Below are 25648 nucleotides of genomic sequence, written 5' to 3'. Positions count from 1 at the left end.
TATTTTATATCCATAAATTTCTGGAAATTTTTTATTAGGTATTTTGAATCATTTTGCTTTAGCAATTGCTTAATGTGTTTAATTCCCTTCTTGCCAATTTGGAATAACAAACTTGGACACAGTAAATTTTAAATATCATGACTGATAAGAGTTGCTGTGCTAATTATTATAATACATAGTTATTAAGAGTGAACTTATAATAAAAATGTTCTAGATAAAATCTAAAAGGTAGAAATTGATAAGAGAAAAGGTATTTAAAAAAGATGACAGACCATATATAAAAATTAATATTCTGGTTCAAGATAGAATGAGGTTTAGATGAAAGTCAGAATTAAGGGTGATGCTATCAAGAAACACAGAACAGGGTGTGGATATGGCTCAAGCGGTAAGCTCCCACCTCCCACATGGGAGGTCCTAGGTTCGGTTCCTGATGCCTTCTAAAAAAACAAACAACAAGCAAAACAAATGAAAAAACCAACTCAGAGAAGCCAATGTGGCTCAGTGATTGAGCACTGGCTTACCACATGTGAGGTCCTGGGTTCAATCATCAGACCCTGGTACCTCAAAAATATATATATTTTTTAATTAAGAAGATGTAGTGATGAAATAGTTTTATAGAATTGGAGAAATAAGCAAATGGTCATTCAATAAAATATAAGAAGAAAAAGTTACAAAAGCATAAATAAAGATAATATGGTTTGGTAGTAGTGTTTGAAGAATCATAAGGTCTTCATATGATTTTTCTTTTTAAATTGTATTTTAGGTGCAAATTTACTTAAAAGCAAGGATATGTCTATACCTTGGCAAGACCTTTTAACTAAGAGTATCTCACCAAGTAAACGCCAAACAAAAGTGATCAACTTATCGCTGTTTGAAAATAAAGGTAAAAGATGATCAAGATATAAAATGTATCAACCTACCTAGAATAGTATACTCTATTATATAAACTGTATATAATGTTGATCTATGCATGTCTTCTCCAAAACATTTTTGGTGCCCTTTTTTTTTTATTTTCTTTTTTGTGAATTGCCCACATTCTCTGCTCCTCCACCACCTACGTTATTCCATATCAATCTTTTTTTATAAAATGTTTGTACACACACATGCATTCACATGCTTACATTTATTTTATTCAGCAATATCTCAGGGAAATCCTTCCAAGCCTAAAAATGGCTTTAATTTATAATTTTTATTGGCAGCATTTTATTTCATAGTACAGAGTACTTTATTCAGTCTTTCTTCTATTAAATGACATTGGCTGTTTTAGTTTTTTACTACTACTACTAAATCTATCCATGTGGTAGACTGATGCCCTATCCACTGGGCCAAATCCACTTCCCCCATTAAACTTTAATATAAAGATATATCAAAATAACTTCATGCAAACAATCTAGCCAGAGTAGTTTCATGAAAGTGAGACAAAATAAATATAAATCTGATAATATGGGGCCGTACTCTAATATCCATTTATTTTATTTTTTTTTATTTTTAGTAACTTACAAACCCTCTCCAGCTTTTACTTAATCTGATAAAATGTATGACTTGCCTAGAGCCATGGCTTCTGAAATAAATTGTGTCAACAATATGCCATTCTCTCAATGATCTTCAATTACAACTTATAACTAAATCTCTTCAGCTCTGGCTTCAGTTTGATATCTAGCCAGCAATTTAAAAATGAGATTTAAGTGGCCATTTTCTACAATGCCGTGCTACTTTTATATGTCAGAGTTATGAAAAATTAATCTAATAATATTGTTTGAATTGGGGAAAAAAGCCTGTGATTTATGCAGTGTTCTGATCTCTAAACTCTCCTTCTAAATGTAGATATCTACATTATTGACTAAGAAATTACTGAGCTGAAAAAAATAATTTCAGTTGTTTTAATTTTACTTTTGTTGATAACTAATTCACTATGTGAGTTTTAAAAAGAATTATAAATGTTCACTTTTACATATAACGTATTTTCTAAATTTATTCTAGCAGGAACTTCTGAGACCTTTCCATTAGTGAATGAATCTCCAAAATCACTTTTTAAAACAGCTAAGGAGGAACCCAGCATTTCTAAAACCACCCATGTTACTTTATTGAATAAAGCACTTTCAGGTAATTTTTAATATTTTTCATGTAGAATGTTATTTTTTATTAAGAAAATAAAGATTATATGGAAATAATCAAGTTTAACTAACTTTAATCATATAACCAGTGTAGCAAAACACAAATTAAATTCATCATTAAGTCTAACATATCTGCATTCTTAATAGATTAGCAGTTTCCCTGTCTTTCTTTTCCCCTGCCACCAATAGGAATTCTGTGTCATTTTCTCAACCTTTCTTCTTGCTCACTGTTTGAGATACTGTGGATGAATGAGATAAACCCTTCCTATTACCCTCTTCCTTATCATTATTTATCACTCTTTTTTTCAGTCCCACAGAGTCTGCAACACAAAAACTGAACACAAGGGTGGGTGGGAAGGAAAAGAAAACTTACATTCATTTTTTCCTTTCCCTTCATTACCATCTCACTAGTCTTCTAATTGCTCTAACAGGTAAGACCTACTTTACATATCCCATTTCTTAACACCCTACCACATTTCCTATAGCTGTTGAGCTTGAACTATTTTTTTAAAGGTAGATAATATTTCTTTGGTGTATAATGTGCTGTAATAACTAAAATAAATATATGTTCTGGGTCTTATCCATTAGGGTTTAAGTAAAAAACAAGAGGAAATTTTAAAAATGTTGATTGAGAGTATTTTTATCCCCTTTCCTTTTACTTTCTAGCAATATAAAAGGAGAAAAAAATCTTTAGCAACAATAAAAGAGATTTGGACTTGCTTCTGGGAAAGAAAGCAGAAGACAAAGAGAGCAAATCCCACTCTCTGCTGCAGTAGGATAGGAGAAAATGGTCAGGAATTTTGTGCGATTACAGAGGAAAGTTTATAAAGCAAACAACAGAAAGCCAAAATCCTGGGGCTTTAGTAGATTTCAAATAAAGTTGACAAGGTAGACTAGGACTGAGGATGGGGTTTTCACTGGTTGGCGGTCCTAGATTTTCACAGCTTCTCAGGCTCGACCCACTAGAGGCTATCTCTCCTTGGTCTCTACTACCTCATATATTATCAGGAAAAACTTGTGCTTAGGGAAGGTGGTATTTTATTGTCTTTCAGGAGGGAAAGAAAAAAATGGAGGTCCAGCTATATTAAAGGAGAAATATTTCTAACACGCTACCCCAACTTGTAACTCTGAGTAATTAATTACCATACAAATGATCACATATGGTAGTTAAGCCATTTTGCTGTTCTTTTGTTAATTTATGCTAGCATCTTTACTTCGTGTATGTTTTTGGCCCTTGTAGAAACCTAACCAGCTTATTTAGCATAGTTATAGTGGTTAAATATAATCTGAGTTTTAAATGACTGACTTGTGAAACCGAACTCATTTGTAAATTAGGGGCTTCTAGTTATCCGTAGTAATGGGACATACAATGTCAAATGAATAACTAAAAGACATAGATATATTAATTCATTCAACAGATCCTTTTTGAACATTTCTATGTGTCACCTACTGACTAGTTGTTGGGGGTGAAGCAATGAACAAAACTGACTAAAAACCCTGCTCTTCTAAAGCTTCCCTTCCATTAGGAGGACACAGACAGTAATAAGGATAAATAGTAAATTATGTATGCTAGATGGTGGTAAATGCTAACAAGAAAAAATAAATCAGAGCAGAAATTTAGGGAGTATTGGGTTGATGGTGATATTTTAGATGAGGTGACCTGTGATCACTGTGGAGGTGATATTTAAGTAAAGACATAAAGAAGTTAATGTATCAAGTCATGGTATCAGAAGGAATGATGTAAGCAGGGAGAACAGACAGGAAGAGTGAACTCTGGAGGAGAGTGAGCAAATAGAAGCCAAGTAGGAAATTGGGCCCCAGAATAATGGGAGGCAGTGCATGTCTAGCTGTGTAGTTCATGGAAGGACTTTGACTTATTCTGGGTGAGATGGGAAGCCATTGGAGAGTCTTGAAAAGAGGAGCAACATGATCCGATTTACATTTAACCGGATCCCTTTTACAACTCTGTTGAGAATAGACTGAGGGGGAAGGCAAAATCAAAAGCAGGAAGAGCAGTTAAGGAACTACTGTCATCTTAGAAAAAATGATGGTGTCTTTTAGCCTGTTGTAACCACGAAGATGGTGAAAACAGATTGGATTAACAGCCTAGAAACCTTATCCAATCAATAGATGTAAGTGCTTCATCTTTGTAGTCAATGGGCAACTGAATCATCTTCTGTAAATTCTTCATACTAACTGCCAGACTGTGAGATCAGTCATCGCTCAGTATATTTTAGAAAAATATCATTGATTTTGGGTTTACTTGCTGCTTCATATCATCTTTAAAACTGCCTTCTATTAATTAATAGTTTTACTATTTTACTGTTTTTCATGAATGGTTTTACCTATAACTTTAGTTTCCTCTTCCAAGTTAAAGCCTTTTCTCTGATGGAAGTATGAATTATAAACAGTAATATTGCCTAAAAATAAACAAGGAGGAGAATGAGAACCAATAAATGGTCTGAATAATCCACTCTCTTAATTTTTATTTCATGACTAGGGAGCAGTAATAATGCTCACTTTTTGTGGATTGAATGGAATCAGAGGTATCATAAATGTTTTTATTTTCCTTTAAAACATCAGGGCTTTAAATCTAGCAATAAGGGCAGATAAATATTTTTCAAACATTTTCCCTAAGGAATTGAAGAGCTGTTTCATGTCTGTACAAGAAATATGTTGTAGAAATTCAAGACATTAATATAAATTTAGCCCAGTAACTATGAAAAAAATACCATCTAAATATCCCATATTCTGTTTTGTATTTTAACATTTTTTCTCAGGATGAGCAGATATTGAAGCTATTTTCATAATTACATAGTTTTGTTTTTAATGATTTTCAAAATGTATATTTTTATAATAGCATTTCTATCTCTCCTTCCATTCTAACACTAGATTTTTCATCGTGGGAAGATAAACATTTTTATAAAGGAGAAGATAAAATATTTTTGTAGAAAGATAAAATCTTTTTATCTTAAAATGTATTGATTCAGTTACTTAAGTAATTTTTTACTGTCCTAAGGAAAACAAAGTACTCTCTCTGACATTTTTATATGGTATTTCTATTATTTGTTTCTCTGGACTTGTACTCTTAGTTTATAAACATAATGTTTATAAAAATCAAGAACCAGCAAGGAAAAATCAAAGATAAAATATTTTGTTTTAAGTTTCACTGTTTTATCTAAATGATTGAAAAAAGTTATAAGGATGTTGTGCTATAAAGATTGATTTATTTTCATTTTTAAAAATTTAAATCAGTTAATTTCTAGTATAATTTCATAACGTTATTTTTATTTTTATTTTTATTTTTATTAGGGCAACCAAAAACTGTGAAGTTAAACAAAACAGTTGTTGAACTTACACATAATCTGCCTGCTATGGTCTCTACACCTAAAAAGATTCTCCATAAAGGTAAAAGAATTACTACAATAAATAAAACTTTATACTATCTCCTACTCTCTCTACTGATCCGCTCAAACCTGTAGCCCCCTCCCCAAGGCAAGCAATGTTTTGAGCCAAGCATATACTGACAAACCTTTTATCAAACATGTATAAGTAGATATATGGCTATAAAAGGGGTTTATGGTTCTGCAAAATAATAGGATCATATACTATACATTAATCAATAACTTATAAATTTTGTTTTATATACATCCAAGATCCCCCTCACTCCCAAACTAGGTAAATTGATATAAAATTCTTTTTAATCTCTCAGAACTTTAAATTACCTCATCACATTCATATTATGAATGTGTCATAATTTATTAACCCATTCCTCTATCGAACATTAACATTTTTTATTATATAAGACCAATATTCTTTTTTTTAAGATGTATTTTTTATTTATTTCTCTTCCCTTTCCTCCCCCCCCCCCCAAACCCCCCATTGTCTGCTCTCTGTGTCCATTTGCTGCGAGTTTTTCTTTGTCCACTTCTGTTGTTGTCAGCAGCGCGGGAACCTGTAGTTCTTTTTTTTGCATCATCTTGCTGTGTCAGCTCTCCATGTGTGCAGCACCATTCCTGGGCAGGCTGCACTTTCTTTCACGCTGGGCAGCTCTCCTTTCAGGGTGCACTCCTTGCGCATGGGGCTCCCCTACGCGGGGAAACCCCTGTGTGGCATGGCACTCCTTGCACGCATCAGCACTGCACGTGGGCCAGCTCCACTTGGGTAGATGGATGCCCTATCCACTGGGCCAAGTCCGCTTCCCAACATTAACATTTTTATCAGATATTTTTGCTACTACAAGCAATGGTACAATAAATATCATTGTACATATATATTTCTATTGTGGTGATTGCATTTCTATAGAATAGAGTTTGTAAAGAGGGTTTACTCTGTTAAAGGATATGTATAGTTTTTAAAAATTTTAACAGATATTGCAAGCTACTTTCCAAAATGACTGCAGTTAATACTTCTGGTAGCAAATCTGTGAAGGATGTGTTTCCCAGAACCTTAGCCAGCACTAGATTTTTCATTCTTTTGCAGCTTCAATGAGAATTGTTTACATTTAATGAAAATAGATTCTGAAAGTCTATGTAAATATCCTATTCCTCACCAATTTTTTTTTAATCTCTTGTAATGTTCTAAATTGGTCCTTCTTATTACATTTATCAGCTGGCATTCTATTGAAAAGAGAAGCTTCTCCCTTTCCCTTTTTCCTCTTCCTCTCTCTTTCTCTTCGTCAGTTGACAGTCTACTGAAAGGAAGATATTTAAGTATATCTTTAAATAGTTCAGTGTATATTTCCTAAGAATATGGATATTCTTTCATAACAACAGAACAGTCATCAATTTCATAAACTTATGTTGAAATAATACTTTAATCTGCCATCCATAATAATGTCCTTTAAAGCATTTTCTCCCTTCATGACAGTATCCAGTAGAGAGTCAGTATTGTATTTCGTTGTCACGTCTCTTTGAACTCCTTTAATTTACAACATTTTCACAGCCTTCCTTTGTTTTTATGAAAACATAGACATTTTTTTAAAAAAAAACCTTTTTCTTAAAATACAGTTCTCATTTTTTGTCCGATTTTCCTAATGATTAGATTGAAGTTATACATTCTCGGTCAGAATACTGCATAGGGAATATTTTGTTTTTCTCCGTGTACTACATCTGGGGGCACTCAATATCCATGGTCATTCATGGATGTTAATTTTGATCACCAAATGATGAGCAAAGTTTTAATTTTGATGAAGTTTAATTTATCAAATTTTGTTAATAGTTATTGCTTTGTATCCTGTCTAAGATATTTGCCATGCTCCCTCTGAAGTCTGCAGGGAAAAGTCTGTTCCATGTCTCTCTCCTGGCTTCTTGTAGCTGATAACTTTTGGGCTTCCATCTCTCCCTCAGTCATCATATGGCCATCTCCCTGTGTCTGTCTGTGTCCAATTCCCCCCTTCTTATAAGGACACCAGTCATACTGGATTAGGACCCACCCTAATCCAGTTTGACCCCAATTTAACCAATCAGATCTTCAAAGATCCTATTTCCAAATAAGTCACATTCCCAGGACTGGTGGTTAGGACTTAAGTATGTCTTCTTGAAGACACAAGTCAACCCATAACAGACACTTAGTCTTTTAATCTTTACAATATTTTATTTATTCAATAAAAGTTTATTTAGTTCTCAAAAATTAGAATTTCAGTTATATACTATATATTAATTCTGTATTAGTCAGCCAAAGGGGTGCTGATGCAAAATACCAGAAATCTGTTGGTATTTATAAAGGGTATTTATTTGGGGTAGAAGCTTACAGTTACCAGACCGTAAAGTGTAAATTACTTCCCTCACCAAAGTCTATTGCCACGTGTTGCAGCAAAATGTCTGCTGATGTCTGAAAGGGTTTAGGCTTCCTAGATTCCTCTCTTCCCAGGGCTTGTTTCTCTCCCAGCTCAGCTGTTCACCTCTGTCCACAAGGCCAGCTATAGAATACCAGGTGAAAACAGCTTGTCTGTCTTCCCAGGGCCTCTGCCGTGACTAATTGAGCCTTTTCTCTGCTCCTCTGTGTGCTTCTTTCCAGGCTCCAGCATTAAAACTCCAACTAACTCTGTGTTCTCTGCCATGTCGTTTTCTCTGTGAGTCCTTACCCACCAAGGGGACAGGGACTCAACATCCTACTGACATGGCCCCATCAAAGCCCTAGTCATAATTTAATCAAGTAAAAGTGAAACCTCTGAATTCAATATAATCTAATATGCTGGAGGGACAGACCAATTTACAAACATAATCCAATATCTATTTTTGGAATTCATAAACAATATCAAACTGCCATACTGTCTAAATGTCTAACAAAAGAGTCACAAAACTAAACTTTTCCTGAATGTTAAAAAAGGGATCTCTTCAAATCATGTATGAATTTTAATATTAAAACCTCAATACAATTTATGATAAAAGTATAGACCAGTCTCACTTATGATTATTGATATAAAAATGCCAAATAAAAAAATAATGAATCCAAAATTAACCTAAGGCAAATGAGTAATTATTAAGAAAGTTATTCCAGGATTGCAAGAAGTTGAACATAATATCTAAATAATCCATTATATAAACTAATTAAAGGAGGAGAAGCTTTTGACTATATAATGAGATTCTGAGAAGGCATTTGGCACATTCTAACAGCCATTTCTAATAAAACACTAAACTAAATCAGAATTGAAATAATCTAGTTCTTAAATATATTAAGTACTATTTACAAAAAAGCCAGCAAACAGTAAACATTGTACTAGACATTGAAATGAAGAAAACATTTCTATTAAAGTCATGATCAAATTAGAGACTATTGCAATCTCTAGTATTATTTATAAGCATCTTGGTGATTCTTATTAACGAAATGAGACATGCATATAAAATAACATTTAAACAATGGAAAAAGCTCGGTAAATTTTTCTCTATTTTGCAGATAATCTAACTGTATATCAAGGAAACAAAGAGGCTGTAGAATAATTTACCAAAATTAATGAGAATATTTTGACTAGATATGAGATATATAAAACAAAAATCAATAGCTTTCTCTAATTAACCTGTTAGGAATGGAAGTGAAAGAAACCATGATAGTTAAAATAGTTAATTTTTAAAAAATATTTAGTAATATAACGAGTTTAATGCCTATTATTTGTAGAAATGTTTAAATTGTAATTTATGACTACATTTAACAAGACCTGAAAAAGTACTGAGACATAGCAAGAGCCTTTGCTATCATAAAAATAGAACCCTTTCCAGTCTCTTCTAAAGTAAATAGTTTATTCAAATCTTCTTTTTAAATCAATCTTGATGTTTTATATTTTGCTTTTCAAAATAGTACATTTTCTTTGTATTTAATTTGTTACCTGTGATTTGCAAGTCTAATGAATTTTACATTCTCTTCTGTAACTGGTTATATCTGGTTTTCATTCATAATATTATGTAATTTTACTTTCTTGCTCCTTTATTCTATGAGGCTCTCTGTGGTTTTATCTCTTATTGTCTTTTTAAGACCCAATTATGGTTTTATTTATCCTTTCTCTTTATAATTTTATTATATTTAGGTGTTTTTTAAATTAATTCCCTTCTTTTACATTCCTTTGTCATTTTACTAATTCTTATTTTGAATAATTCCTTATTTTTTCTCTTTCTTTTTAGTATCATAAAGATATTTAAGGCTATAAAATTTGCTCTGAATATTATTTTAATCCTATTTATTTTCATTTAAACTGTTTTTGTTATTTTCTAAGTAATTTGTCACTGCAATTTTCATTTCCCTTTTGAACTTGGTGTTATTAATATGTCTATTAATTTCAACTAGCTAAGAGTTTTGGCATCTTTTCAATGTTATTTCTAATTTTATTAGTTTGTGATATGAGAGTGTGATCTGTAGAATTCTCTGTTTTTAAAATGCAGGGTATATTTGTGGCCAAATTTAGGAACTATTTTAGTGGATGTTTTAGGACTTAAGGAAAGAATATATGTTCTCTATTTGAAGAATAACTCTGTTAAATGGAGCTTTTTGTCATGTTTATTCAAATCTCATATATGTTTGTTTATATATTTGACTCTCCCCACTCTACAATTTTATTTTACCAAGGTTTTATTTTTATTTATTTATCCTTGGCTTTACCTGTTTTATTTCTCTATTCAGCAAATCAAGGTTTATATCTATTTTATATTATGCATGTATTATACATTTTAGCATAATGTTCTGTCCTTTTCAGGGATATTTATTGTGCTTAACTTTGAATGCCACTCTTTGATAAATGCTGTATGCTTCAAGGCTCATTGCTCACTCTTACTTTCTATCTTCTTTTTCATCTACCACTTTGAGTTCTCCATCTGATTCCATGGTCATTTGGCTAGAATGCTTTCTTGAGCATTTTCTTTAGACAGATTGTCATTTTGTTTCACCTAATGAGTAAACAACTCCATGGATGCATTTAGGGTCTTTGTCTTCCATTTCTTTTCTTTCTATCTGTAGAAATTGTTCCATTACCTCCAAGTTGCTGGTATTGCATAGTTAGTGTCTCTCCCTTCATAAATAATGTGGGTTTTTTTTCCTTTCTGAAAGCCTATGAGAATTTATCATCTGAATTCAGGAATTTTTATGAGTGTGTTTTATGTTAATCCTGTCTAAATTTTATTAAGCTATGTCAATCTGCAAATACTAGTTTTTAAATTCCGTCCTACTATGTGTTCCTTTGTTGATTCTCTGCTAGATTTCCTACTATTCAAAAGGTAGTCCTCGTAATCGATCCTCTTAATTTCTTTTCTTTTCCTTCATGATTTCCATCTCTATGTAGTTTGACTCTGTGTTGTAATATATTTTTCCTGTTGATCTTACATATTACTAATTGAGTTCTCAATATTGGATACCCTGTTTTTAAGTTTTTGTTTTTGTTTTTTAACTGGTGTAGTGTGATATAAACACAGAAAAATACACAAATTTTAAGGTCTATGAATTTTCCCATAAGGAACAGTCCAGTCACCAGCATTTAGGTCAAGAAACAAAACTTTACTAGCTCAGAAGCCCCACTTTGTGCTTCTTTACAGTCATGTCAACCCCTCAAGGATATTTGCTATATTGCTTGAACAACACAGTTCAGTTTTACCTGTTTTTGTGCTTTATATAATTGGAGTCATGTCGTATATATTTTGTCTCTGACTTCCTTTTCCTCAAAAGTATAACTTTGAAATTCACTTTATTGTTTTATATACTTTGTTATATTGTATATAGTAGATTATATATTCTCATTGTTTGACAGTTTTCCACTGTGTGATTATACCACAGTTTATCCATTCTACTGTTGACAGGCATTTGGATCATTACCTGTTTTTAGCTCTTACAAATAGTCCTGCTATCAGCATTCTAGGCCATGTTAACGTAAGTCTATTGGGTCTGTGGAATTGTAGGCCCATAGAACTTGCACATGTTCAACTCTAGTGGATTCTGCCAAAAAGTCTTCCAAAGTAGTTGGCAATTTACCCTACCACCACTGTGTAGGAATGTCTTGGTTCCAGTACTTTTGATCTTTGCTATTTTTTTATTGTAGCTATTCTGGTGGGGAAGTAATGGTATTTCATGTGGTTCTGATTGACATTTCTCAAATGACTCATGCATTTGAGCACCTTTTCATTATTTTTTTTCTTTTTCAGTAGTACATTGACTTTTTAAATACCAAAATTATGTTTGTTTAGAAGGTTTCAGAAAGTTTTTTTTTCCTACATGAGAATGCTCTAAGTGAATATCAAGCTATTTTTAAGAACTTAGTTAATGATAATAGTTAAAAGGAAGTTAGAAAAGAATTTTATTTCTACATTAAACATTAAGTTTAGTTAATTTCTATTATAATTTTGTCAATATTTTATTTTTATTAAATAGGACCCAGGAAAATGAATATACATTCAGCATCTAAGCAAAATTATCTAAACAAGGTAACAAATAAGAGAGATTATCCATCCCAGAAGAGAGAAGATTTCTTTAAAGGTAAACAAAGGTGATTTGGGGGATTGTAACAAAAGTGCTGCCGTCATCTCTAAACAGTTTGGTAATAACGCCCCAGAGTGGGATTTTGGACCAGGGCTGGATAAAGCCAGATACTTAAAAATCAGACTTCTTTGGGAATGAAATGAAAATGAAGTTATTGATGGGTTTTCTGGGAAAAAATTTCAATAAAGCCTTACTCTACAAGTAGGCATACCCCTTTTCTCTTTCTTCTTCTTCCTGTATGGATTACATATATGATAGCTGGAGCTACAGCTTCTATGTTGGATAATGGGGCAACCTCAGAATCTCTCCCTTAAGTCTGAAATCTAAGTTAGCTGAGTGTGTTATGATGAGACTTATACTGATTTGCTCTCCTAAATTTAAACAGTTATAAATGTTAGCTATGTAACTGCCCCCACATCTGGAGCTAAAACTGGAACCATGTATTTAAACGGAGTGAACCAGCTAGCAAAAACAGGATTAAGAGTTATGACTTCTTATCCAAGTCCACTATTTCACATGATCCAAGGCAGTGACTGTTAAGATAGAAGAAGCTAAGCAGAACATAGATGACTATAAATAGAAGATGAAAATGTTCAGGCTTAAAATTATGTTTAAAAAAGACCAGAATCCTACTTTGTTTTGTTTTGTTTTGTTTTGAGGAATTTGTATTGCAACAATATTGAGTTTCACATTCAACAGGCTGGGACTGCTCACTTTTCAGAGCAATCCCAGGTCCCCAAATCCACACCATCAGGAAGCTGGCTCTTAAAATTCTTCAGTCTCCAGAAAGGTCACACTGTACAATGTCTACTTCAGATGTGGCTATGGATATAAAGGGTAGGGAAGAAATTCCTAGAGTACAGAGCCAGGGACCATGTAAAACAATGAACAAAGGACACTCTTCCAGAGAACAGAACTAGGAGCTGGAGAGACTAAGGGATGGCCAGCTCAATCAATCTAATCAAAAGCAATGGTCACATCTATTGCTATGGATTAGAGGCAGCTGTGTGTTTTCCATTCTCCCCTTTTCAAATTGTAGTTGTTATTTATCTTCTCCTGTTCCTTTTCTGTGGTACTGTATTTGGTGTGTTGGGGGAATATAACTTATCTTTTCTTGTATGAGTTTTCAACATAGTAAGTCACGTCTGTCTTTGATAAAGAGGACTGTGACATCACTCAGAGATCTGGGACTTTGGGGTTGTCCCCTTACGGTGAGGATGTGAGTGCTTTGTATGGAAAAAAAGACTGAGTCTTTGATTTGCCTTTCAAGATCCATCCTTTCTGAGATAAGTCTGATTTTATTTTGGGCAGCAAAAGACTGAAACAATTACATTTTTCTGCCTCCTTTGTAGCTAGCAGTTGCAAAACAGTTGCCAGCATTAGTTGTTTTATTATTCATTCAGAAGAGTACAATTGAAAAGGCAAATATTGTTTATAATCCCTTTTTCTAGATAACCCAATTGATATTTTTAATAAAATTATTGAGATATAATTTACCTACCATAAAATTCACCTATTTGAAATGTACAATTCAATTATTTTAGTAAATTTACCAAGGTATGTAAAGATCACCAAAATCTTGTTTTAGAATATTTTCATTACCTTGGTAAAATTCCTCATGACAGTTAATTCCTGCTTCCACCCCCAGCCACAAGTAACCATTAATCTACACTCTGTTCCTATAAATTTTCCCTTTCTTGACATTTCATACAAATATAATTATACAATAAGTGGACTTTTATGTCTGGCTTCTTTCACTTGGCATGTTTTCAAAGTTCCTTCATGTTGCAGTGCGTATCAAGACTTCATTGTTTTTTATTACTAGAAGAGGATGTACTGCATTTTATCTTTTTACCAGTGGATGGACATTTGGGTTATTTCCAGTTTGGGGGGCTTACAAATAATGCTGCTCCTAGTATTCTCTTGCACACCAAAGTGGCTTTACCATTTTTCATTCCCACTAGCAATTATGAGGTTTCTTGTTTATCTGTATCCTTGCCAACATTTGCTATTGTCTGTCCTTTTTACCATAATCATTCTATGTGTAAATTTATTAATATTTTTAAACTAGAAATAATACATACATGTGGAAACAAAGCAAATGATATAGGAAAGCCTACAATTAATTAATGAAATTACATTTTCCCCACCAAACCCTCTCCTTCAAGGTAAATAGTGTTGTTTTTTGCATAACCTTTAGAGAAAGCACATATATAGCTGTGTGCATACTTACTGAAAAAATATATATGTAAATATTTATACATATGTAGTTATACTCAATTATAGATATAAATATATATATGTATATAGTTTAATATGCAATAAGTATTTATTATTGTTGTTTATTAAAAGAAACCATGCTTCTTTTATGCACCTTCAGTTTTTAAACTATAAGACTATATCTTGGAAATCCATTCATGTTAGGACATCCAAATCAATCTAATTCTTTCTATATCCTTTATATTTGGACCTACCGTATTTTATTTAACTAGGCCTCTATTAAATGAATACTTTGGTTGTTTTTAGTTTTTCTCTCTCTAACAATGTTACAACCAAATCCTGGAATTGATAAATATTTGAAAATCCAGCCTTGGTTTCCATTAGCTCAAACATGAGTCTTTTACCTAAAATGGGCTTTGCTGCTCTTTCTTGCCTGACACTAATTCCTCCTGATCCTATTCAGTTCACAAATTGGCCTCTCATTTAAAACTGGCAGATCTTTCAAGGAACCATGCATATAATAAAACTATACATTTTTCCTATGCCACAGTAAAATATTCTAGTGATTTGGACATTTTGAAATCATCTGTCACTGCTTCTCAGAGAGTGGCATCTGTTAGGAACTTAGAAATGAAAATTCTTGGGCCCCACCCAAGACCTATAAAGCAGAAACTCTGGGTAAGGGTCAAGTAATCTGTGTTTTAAGAAGCCTTCTGGGTGATTCTGATACAAATTCGAATTTGAGAGCCCTTGTCTTATATTTCTACTGCTCTAAATATATCTCAGTATCTAAGACTATATAAGAATATCCCATATCACTTATGTGGAAACAATGTCATTACATTTATGTACTGCTTTTCCATTTTAATTGTACTATTATTTATATTTAATAATATCCTATTTTCTGTGACATCAAATATAATGAAAATGTGTATCAATTATGATGAAATTAAGCAAACTTTTTTTTTCAAATTACAAAATAATTTTTCTTTAAAGTGGTTGAGGCCACTGCCCGAAAATTTAAACCACATTCATAACTTTGAGAATGAAGAGAGTTCTGGGCAAGATAAAGAGAGCAAATTCATGAGGACATACATGAAAATCTCAAGTGTGGAGTGAGGCCTTGTGGAAACAACACTGACTTGAGTGGATGGTGATTATTGAGCAATAGTGGGAAATTCACTGGAAAAACAGGGTGGGCCCAAATCGTGGAGGGCTTTAAAAGGCAGCAGGTGAGTTTGAATGTTTAAAATTTCATTCTCTTTTTTCTAATTTTAAAAAAAGTCATAATTATATTTTAAATCACAAGTTATAAAAAAGATTCACCCTCTTCAAAATGGTAATATTTTAACATTGTACAACCAATTTAAAAAAGGAAAGTAAGGTAGAGAGGTTGTGGTTCAGTGTTTGGATGCCTGCTTTACACATACAAGATCCAAGGTTCAAGCCCTGGTGCCTCCTAAAAAGTAAAAAAAAAAAAAAGAGAGAGAGAAAGAGGTGGTTACCAGAGGGAATAAACTAATAAACTTTCTTTGAAAAAAAAAAAAAGAAGAAGAAAGTAAGTAAATATAAATGCCTCATGGCAATAACTGGATTGGTATGCATTAAAGCATATGCTATATAATTTGTAATGGCAAATATGCAATTGCTAGGAATTTTAAAGATACAATAATTGCCTATCAAATGTTTCATAACATTAAAATATTTTTATTCACATGTTTACTGTCCTCTGCAGAGCTTAAATATTATGGGATAAGATTGTCCTAAATCTAATCTGTATTTTCACTCCCATAGGTATTTAGACTTAAATAATATCTTTTGTACCTTGAATGTTTCTATTTTTTCCCAGCAAGAATTAGGGCAATGTTTAGTTTGTCACAGGCTGCCAATATACCAGAAATGGGCTGGCTTTTATAAAGGGTATTTATTTGGGGTAAAATTTACAGTTTTGAGGCTACAAATATGTCTAAATCAAGGCATCATCAGTGATGCTTTCTCTCCAAAGAATGCCTGCCAGTCTGGAGTCTGTCATGTGGTGAGCCAAGATGGTAGGTCTGCTGGTCTCTATTTTCTCCTGGAGCTCAGCTGTGGGCAATCAGGCATCTCTCCCTGGACCTCATCTCTTTGAGCCTCCCAGGGTTTCACTGTCTTTCTGCAGCTGTAGGTGAACCTGGAGTCCTTTCTTTCATTTGACTGGGTCAGAATGGCAGAGCTTCCTTTACTGTGACTCTCTGTCTCTGTGTCTCCGTTTATAGAAGAATCCAGTAAAAAGGCAGAACCCAAACTGGATCACACCTTACTGATGTAATCCAGCCAAAAGTGATCTAATCATGTGATCTAATCAAAGGTCCCTTGACTGAATTTAATGCAATTAAAGGACCCACACCTACAGGAATGAATTAGTTCAAGACAATCTTTTCTGGGATTCACAAAATTCAAACCACCACACTCCACCATCTGAATCACAAAAAGACTTGTCCTTTCAATATGCAAAATACATTCAGTACATCACAATATTTTAAAAAGCCTTAAATCATTCCAGTAACAATGCTAAGTATAAAAATCACATCAAAATCAATTATATGCATGCAGTCTGTCTTGGGACAGAATTTTCCCCTCTGGTTTTAGATCTGTGAAACTTAGAAAGCAAGTTATCTACTCCTAATATACAAAGGAGGGACAGACATAGGATAAACATTTGAAATACTGTAGGGAGAAATTGGAAGGAAAACAGGCACCACAGGTCCCAAACAGTTCCAAAAATCTGCAGGGCATAATCCATTAGATTTCAGTCTGAGAGTCATCTATAGGAACATGGTTTCTTTTCCTCAAGGCTTCACTGGGGCCCACCCTTTCCATGGGCTTGGTTCCATCCTCATCAGGCATCTGGGTGGTGACCAAACTCTAGGTCTCATCCTCCAAGAACATTGGGGTGACAATCACACTTTCCCCAATCTCTGAGACATGATCTCAACCCCCTTAACACAGTAGAGTGGCAGCCACACTCTCCCTAGTCTCTGGCACACAGGCCCAAACCCCTCAGAAGAGTGAGTTGGTACCTAACTCTCCCAACTACTGGGAAATGTGCTTCACCCTATCTGTAGCCTGGGGCAGCTGAACTCTCCCTGAACAACAGGCTGGAAGACCCACCCTCTTCAAATGCTGGGGCAAATTCACTCTTTCTGCACACATGAGCGGGATCCCTCTTTTGGCCCAAGAAGGTATCTTCAGTCCAGACTCCAGTTTCCATGATTTTGCCTTTGAAGTTGTTTTTCCTTTAATCTCTCTCCCCCTTCCCTGTCCCTTTTAGTACAGGCTGGTAGTAGTTTCATTCATACAGATCTCACAAATAACTCATTAGTTTTGCATGAAGTTCACAGGTCCCAAGCATCGGGCAATAAGACTTTCCACAAATCCTTTCTAGATAACTGCATTTCCAATCCTGACTTGCAAGGATGTGGCTACCTGTTTCCAAGTTCAGTTAAGTCCTCACATGGGGCACTATCCTCTGGGATCTTGTTTTCTGGAAGCTCAGAATTTCCTAAACCATCAATTTCTGGTTTCTTGGTACCTAGGAGCTCAGCTCTCAGCTTTTCTCTCTCCTCATGCATTTTGCTATAAGCTGCAAAGAGAGGCTAGGCTGCATTTTCCACATTTAGTTTGGAAATCTCAGCTAAATATCCAAGCTTATCACTTCTAAATTCTTCCTTCCATCTAACATCAGAAATCAATTTTGCCAAGTTCTCTGCTACTTTAAAGTAAGGATCACCTTCCTTCCAGTCACAGTCATCATTTCTGTCTAAGGCCTCACTGGAAGTAATTTTAGAGTCCTATTCCTGACAACAGTCTCTTCAAAGCAATCTAGACTTTTCTATCAAGAATCTCACAATTCCTCCAAAATCTTCCAGTTACCCACTTATAAAACCATTCCAACGTTTTTTTGCTTTTTTTTTTTTTTTGAAGGAGGCACCAGGGATTGAGCCCAGGACCTCATACATGGAAATCAGGCACTCAATCACTGAGCTACATCCACTCTCCCCCAAATTTTTGATAATTGCAAGCAACAGCACCCACTCTCTCAGTACCAATTTCTGTATTAGTTTGCCACAGGCTTCCAATGCAATATACTAGAAATGGGTTGGCTTTTATAAAGGGGATTTATTTTGGGGAAAACCTTATAGTTGTGAGGCTACAAGAATGTCTAAATCAAGGCATCATCAGAAAAGCTTTCTCACCAAAGGTCAGCTGCTAGCAGATCCTGGAGTCCTGATACTTAGTGAGGCAAGATGGCAAGTCTGCTGCTCTCTCTCTCTCTACTTTCTCCTGGAACTCAGCCTTTTAGCTAAAGCCTTACAGCTAAAATGCTATGGATATAGAATGCCTTTTCTGTTCCAGAAATTCTTTGAGAATATTTATATATATTTTTAAAAGATTAAGTCATTTCATTTTAACATTCATTGATACACTGTGCTGGCAAAGATGAATAGGACGCAGTCTGCTCTCAAGGAGCTAGTGGAAAGGACAGACATAATAAATAAGTGCTTTTTCATATGGCTAGTACTATTTCTTTCCATTATTAGAGAAGTTGTAGGTTTACAGAGCTATCATGCATAAAATACAGAATTCCCAGATACCATCCCACCCCCAAATTGCATTGGTGTAGAACATTTGTTACAATGATGATAGCACACTTCTATGATTCTGTTATTAATTTAAGTCCATAGTTTAATTTAGGGTTCACTGTTTGTGTAGTGTACTTCTATGGATTTTTAAAAAATGTATATTCTGATATAATTTTCAATCTAACATTTCCCCTTTTAGTCATATTCAGATATATATTACAGTGCAGTTAATTGCATTCACAATGTTGTGCTACCATCACTACCATCCATTTCCAAAATCATTTCAAATAGGAATTTAGTACATTTTAAGACCACATTTCCCATTCCCTATCCTCACTCCATCCACTGATAACCTATATTCTAGATTTTGACTCTGACTTTGCTTATTCTAATTGTTTCACATTAGTGATATCGCACAGTATTTGTCCTTCTGTGTTTTGTTTATTTCACCCAACATTATGTCTTCAAGGTTCATCCATGTTGTTGCATGTATCAGGACCTCATTCCTTTATAAAGCTCAGTAATATTCTATTGTATGTATATACCACATTTTATTTATCCATTCATTGGTTGATAGACTCTTGGGTTGCTTCCATCTTTTTGACAATTGTGAATAATGCTGCTATGAACATTGGTGTGCAAATATCCATTAGAGCCTCTGCTTTCAATCCTGTTGGGTATATACCTAGTAGTAGGATTGCCAGGTCATATGTTAATTCCATGCTTAGCTTTCTAAGGAACCACCAAACTGTCTTCCATTTTACATTGCCACCAGCAATGAATGAGTATTCCTATTTTTCCACAACTTCTAAAACACTTGTTATTTTCTATTTAATAGGAGCCATTCTAGTGGGTGTGAAAGATTATCTCATTGTGGTTGTTATTTGCATTTCCCTGATTGCTACTGATATTGATCAATCTTTTTATGTACTTTCTGACCATTCATATATCTTCTTTTGGAGTGATGTCTGTTCAAGAGTTTTGCCCATTTTTAAATTGGGTTGTCTCCATAACAAAGTTCTAGAGGTAATAAATGAATTCAGCTCTTATTTTAACTCTTTGATTCATTTTGAGTTGATTTTTGTATATTGTATGAGGTAAGGGTCCTCCTTCTTTTTGAAAGTGGAGATCCAGTTTTCTCAGCACAATTTGTTGAAGAGATATTTTTTTCCCAATTGAGTAGTCATTGCCACTTTGTCAAAAATCAGTTGGCCATAAATGTAGGGTTGATTTCTGAGCTCTCAACTCTAATCTATTAGTCTATATGTCTTTACTTGTGCCAGTTCCTTGCTGTTTTGACTAGTGTGGCTTTCTAATAAGATTTAAGATCTGGAGTTTGATTCCTCTAACTTTTTTTCTGTTTCAAAATGGCTTTATCTATTTGAAGCTTCTTAACCTTCTAGATAAATTTGATTGGCTTTTTCCATTTCTGCAATTTCCATTTCTGTAATTTTGAATAGTATTACATTGAATCTTAAGGATATTTAGTCTTCCAAACAATGAACATGAAGTGTCCTTCCATTTATGTATGTGTTCTTTGATTTCTTATAGCAATGTTTTGTAGTTTTTTTGTGTACAAGTCCTTTGCATCCTTGGTTAAATTTGGTCCTAGATATGTGATTCTTTTAATTGCTATTGTGACTGGAAGCTATTTCTTGATTTCTTCTTCCAATTGTTCACTGCTTGTATATAGAAACACTACTGATTTTTTTTTTTTTATGTAGATCTTGTACCCCACCTCTTTGCTGAATTCATTTATTACCTCTAGGAGCTTTGTTGTGGAGTTTTCAGGATTTTATAAATGTATGATCATATCACTTGCAAATAGGGAAAGTTTTACTTCTTCATTTCCAACTTGGATACCTTATATTTCTTCTTCTTGACTAATTGCCCTGGCAAGAACTTCCAATACATTGTTGAATAATAAGTAAGGTCATCTTGTCTTGTTCCTGATCTTTAGAGGGAAATATTTTAGTCTCTTGCTATTAAGTAGGACATTAGCTGTGGGCTTTTCATATATCCCTTTCTCAAGTTTTCTTCCATTCCTAGTTTTTTAAGTGTTTTTATCATGAAGGGGTGATACATTTTGTTGCCTTTTCTGTGTCCAGTAAGATGATTATGTGGTTTTTTTCCCTTCGTTCTGTTAATGTGGTATACTTCATTAATTGATTTTCTTATGTTAAGCCAATCTTGCATACCAGAGATAAATTCCACATCATCATGAGTATAATTATTTCAATACTCTGGATTTGGTTTGCTGGTATTTTGTTGAGGATTTTTGCATCTATATTCATAAGAGTTATTGGTCTGTAGTTTTCTTGTGCTACCTTTATCTGGCTTTAATATGAGGGTGATGTTGGCCTAGTACAAAGACTTAGTGTTTCCTTCTCTTCAATTTTTTGGAAGTGTTTGAGCAGAACTAGAGTTAAGTCTTCTTGAAATATTTGTAGAATATCCCTGTGAAGCAATCTGGTCCTGGGATTTACTTTTGGGAGGTTGTGTTTTTTTATTACCACTTCAATCTCTTTATTACTACTTCAATCTGTAATTGTTTTGTTGTCATCTTCTGTTTGTTCTTGAATCAATGCAGGTAGTTTATATGTTTCAAAGAATTTTTCCATTTCATCTAGGTTATTTCAGCAGAATTGGTAGTGATTCTCCCTTTTTCATTTCTGATTTTTGTTACTTGTATCTCACCTCTTTTTTCCTTTGTCACTCTAGCTAAACATTTGTGAATTAGATTGATATTTTCAAAGAACCAATTTTTGGTTTTCTTGTTTCTCTCTATTGTTTGTTTTTGTTTTTGTGTTTGTTTTGTCTATTTATCTCCGCTCTAATCTTTATTTCCTTCCTTCTGCTCACTTTGGGTTTAGTTTCAGCTTCTCTTTCTAATTCTTCCAGTTTTGAGTTTAGGTCTCTGTTTGAAGTCTTTCTTCTTTTCTAATGTAAGCATTTAGAGCTATAAATTTCCTTCTCACCATTACCTTCACAACATCCCACGGGTTTTGGTATGCTGTATTTTCATTTTCATTAGCCTCAAGATATTTCCTAATTTCACTTCTGATTTCCTCTTTAACCCATTGGTTTTTTAAGATAAATTGTTTAATTTCCACATATTTGTGAATTTCCCCTTTCTCCCTCTGTTATTGATTTCTATTTCATTCCTTTTTGCTTGGATAACATTCATCATATGATTTCAAAATTACTTAATTTATTGATACTTCTTTTATGGTCTATCCTGTAGAATGATCTAGGTACACTTGAGAAGAATGTGCATTCTGGTTTTTTTTTGGGTGCATTGTTCTCTAGGTCTTTTAGATCTAGTTAATTTATTGTATCATTCAAGTCCTGTAATTCCTTATTGATCTTTTGACTAGATGTTCTATCCATTATTGAGAGTGTTTCATTAAGTCTCCTACTATTAGTGTAGAACTGTCAATTTCTCTTCAAATCAGTCAGTATTTGCTTCATATATTTTGGTGCTCTGATATTAGGTTCATATATATTTATAATTGTTATATCTTCCTGTTGAATTTTCCCCTTTATCAGTATGTGATGACCTTCTTTGTCCCTTGTAAGTGTTTTTGACTTAAAGTCTATTTTATCCAATAGTATAGCCACCCCACCTATCTTTGGTTACTTCTTGCATGGCAGATTTTTTTCCCCATCTTTTCACTGCCAATCTACTTGCATCTTTGGTTTTAAGGTGAGTCTCTAACAGACACCCTATAGTTGGGTCATGCTTTTTTATCCATTCTGCCAATTTCAGCCTTTTGACTAGAGAGTTTAATCCATTTACACTTAAATTCACTATTGTTAATATAGAATTTCTTCTGCCAGTCTGCTATTTAGCGTATGTAATTGTTATACCATTTTTTTGTCCCTCAATTCCATTAAAGCCTACTTTTACATTTATTTACTTTCTTGGATTGTACCATATTGAGTGCCTTCTCCTTTCTATCTGGATATATTCTTCATCTATTTCCCTTACAATTTCCATGGGGTAAAAGCTTAACATCCTAAATATATAGCAATCATACTTGGTTTGATACCAAATTAACTTTAATAACATGCCCATATACTAGTCCTATACACCTCTCCCTCTCCACCATTTTTTGTACTTGCTATCACTTATATCTGTGTACATTGTATGACCAAAAACCTAGAGTTATCATTACCTTTTATACATTTACATTTTAGCAGCTTTAGGAAGAAGTAGAGTTACAAACCAAACAATATAATAATATTGCATTTATAATTACCAAAATGGTTACCTTTACCGTAGGTCTTTATTTCTTCATGCTACTTTGAACTACTGTCTACTGTCCTGTCCTTTAGTATGAAAAACTCCCTCTATCATTGTTTGTGGAGCAGGTCTAGTTGTGATGTATTCAGTCAATTTTGTTTATCTGAGAATGTCTTAATCTCGCCCCCATTTTTGAAAGAGAGTCTTGCTGAATAAAAAATTCTTGGCTGGGAGTTGTTTCCCTTCCACACTTTAAGTAATTCAACCCACTGCCTTCTTGCCTCCATGGTTTCTGATGGGAAATTGGTTCTCAATCTTATTGGGACTCCCTTAAACTTAATACATTGCTTTTCTCTTGCAGCTTGTAGAACTCTGTCCTTGTCTTTTGCATTTGATAGTGTAATAAATATGACAGGTTGTATTTTTCTTCATGTTTATCTTCTTTTATGTTCTTTAAGCTTCTTGGATATGCATATTCACATCTTTTGCCAACTTTTGGAAGTTCTCTGTCATAATTTCTTTGGCTATTTCTTCTTCCCCTTTCTGTCTTTCTTCTTCTGGGACTCCCATAATGTATATATTGGTTCACTTTGTGGTAACCCAGAGATATCTTAGGCTCATTTTGCCTTTTTTTTCCCCCCATTTCAAGTATCTTGTCTTTAAGTTCACTGATTCTTTCTTCTGACAGTTCCAATCTGCTCTTGAAATCCTCCTGGGATTTTTTTTTTTTTCATTTCAGTTACTGTGGTCTTCAATTCCAGTAATTCCTTTTTAAATTTCTATTTCTTTACTTAGATTCTATATTGCTCCTTCATTGTTTTCCTGATATCCTTTAGTTCTTTCTATGTACTTTCCTTCATCACTTTGAGCATTTTTAAAATCATTTTTTTCCTTTTATTATTCTTTTTTTTGTCTTTATTTATTTTTTAATATTACATTAAAAAAAATGAGGTCCCCACTCCTCCCCCCATAACAACAATCTCCTCCATCATCATGAGACATTCATTGCATTTGGTGAATACATCTCTGAGCTCCACTGTACCTCATGGTCAATGGTCCACATCATAGCCCACACTCTCCCACATTCCACCCAGTGGACCATGGGAGGACATACTATGTCCAGTAACTGTCCCTGCAGCATCACTCAGGACAACTCCAAGACCCGAAAATGCCTCCACATCTCATCTCTTCCTCCCATTCCCTACCCCCAGCAGCCACCATGGCCACTTTCTCCACAACAAAGGCACATTTTCTTCAATTACTAATCACAATAGTTCATGAATAGAATATCAGTAAGTCCACTCTAACCCACAGTCTATTCCTCCATCCTGTGGACCTTGGAATGGTTGTGTCCACTCCACATCTATATCAAGAGGGGGCTTAGATTCCACATGGATGCTGGATGCAATCCTCCTGCTTTCAGTTGTAGGCACTCTTGCCTCCCTGGTGTGGTGGTTGACATTCTTCACCTCCATGTTAGCTGAGTGGGGTAAGTCTAATAAACCAGAGTGTAGGAGCTGAAGTCTGTTGAGGCTCAGGGCCTGGCTATCGCATGGCCAGTCCAGACATTCAGGTCCCCTGGGTATATATTAAACCCCAGCACCAACTACAGTTCCAGTAAAAGTAAAAGGAGAGGCTTGTGAACAAAGATCACATCTGAGTCCAGCTCCATCACACAGAAACACAAGCTCCAAAGAAGGCCAACTGACATGGCAGTGAACTCCATCTGCCATGACCATAGAACCTGTGGGTCTCTCTAGCCCTCAGAAGAACCAATACCCGGGGTTGTATCTACGTTATCTGTCTCTGGGACTCTGCTGAGGTGTGCATAAGGGCAACCCCTCTGATAACCTCCCGGCTCTTTTTGGAGACTCATAGCCATATAAACTCATTTTTCCTTTCCATTTCCCCGTTGATTCTGGTCAAAAAGCATTTTTAACTCCTGGTATTATATGTAGATTGAGATATTCTGCTGGTCCGAGTTGGCCCTTTTATTCAAGGTCATTTTCTAGCTACATCATCAGCTGGTACTTGGTAGTAATCCCTCAGCACCAGGGAGGATCATCCCCAGGAGTCATGTCCCACACTGGGGGGAAAGCAACACATTTACATGCTGAGTTTGGCTTCAAGACTGGCCACATTTGAGCAACATGGAGGCTCTCAGGAGGTAACTCTTAGGCACCCTGCAGCTCTAGGCCTCATTCCCATCTCAGGTGCACAAGCTCACAAGCATAGTCATCAGTATCAAGGGCTCATTATTGGACTGTCATTCTTTTTTGGTCTTTGCCATTGCTCTTGGGGGATTTTTGCTCTTCCTTTAGGGACTGTGATAGAGCTCCCCTGGCTAGGAACTCAGCATTCCCTCCATTGTTGTTTTTAATTGTATCCACTATGAAAATACCCAAACATTTTTATGTACCCTGGATATATGCCCTGTAGAACTCCCTGCCAACCATGTGTCCCTTGTCAATAACACCCCATACCAGTATTCC

General features: G+C 34.4%; 1 protein-coding gene across 14 annotated transcripts in view; it reads left to right on the top strand.

The window, feature by feature from the left end:
- CCDC7 (coiled-coil domain containing 7) overlaps positions 1-25648 on the top strand; it is a 568294-nt gene that overhangs the window by 526771 nt on the left and 15875 nt on the right. For 11 of the 14 annotated variants that reach the window (XM_058297711.2, XM_058297712.2, XM_058297715.2 and 8 more), the window contains 5 exons: positions 764-883; positions 1981-2103; positions 5427-5522; positions 11961-12065; positions 15285-15520. In XM_058297711.2, the coding sequence (XP_058153694.1) occupies positions 764-883; positions 1981-2103; positions 5427-5522; positions 11961-12065; positions 15285-15325 (485 nt within the window). In that variant the 3' untranslated portion in view covers positions 15326-15520. Of the gene's footprint in view, positions 1-763; positions 884-1980; positions 2104-5426; positions 5523-11960; positions 12066-15284; positions 15521-25648 lie in introns of those variants that run through there. The other 3 variants (XM_058297709.2, XM_058297718.2, XM_058297717.2) reach the window with 3 other exon arrangements.

This window comes from Dasypus novemcinctus, chromosome 5 (assembly GCF_030445035.2).
Source record: "Dasypus novemcinctus isolate mDasNov1 chromosome 5, mDasNov1.1.hap2, whole genome shotgun sequence".
NCBI lineage: Eukaryota > Metazoa > Chordata > Mammalia > Cingulata > Dasypodidae > Dasypus > Dasypus novemcinctus.
This window is presented reverse-complemented; position numbering and strand designations above follow the sequence as displayed.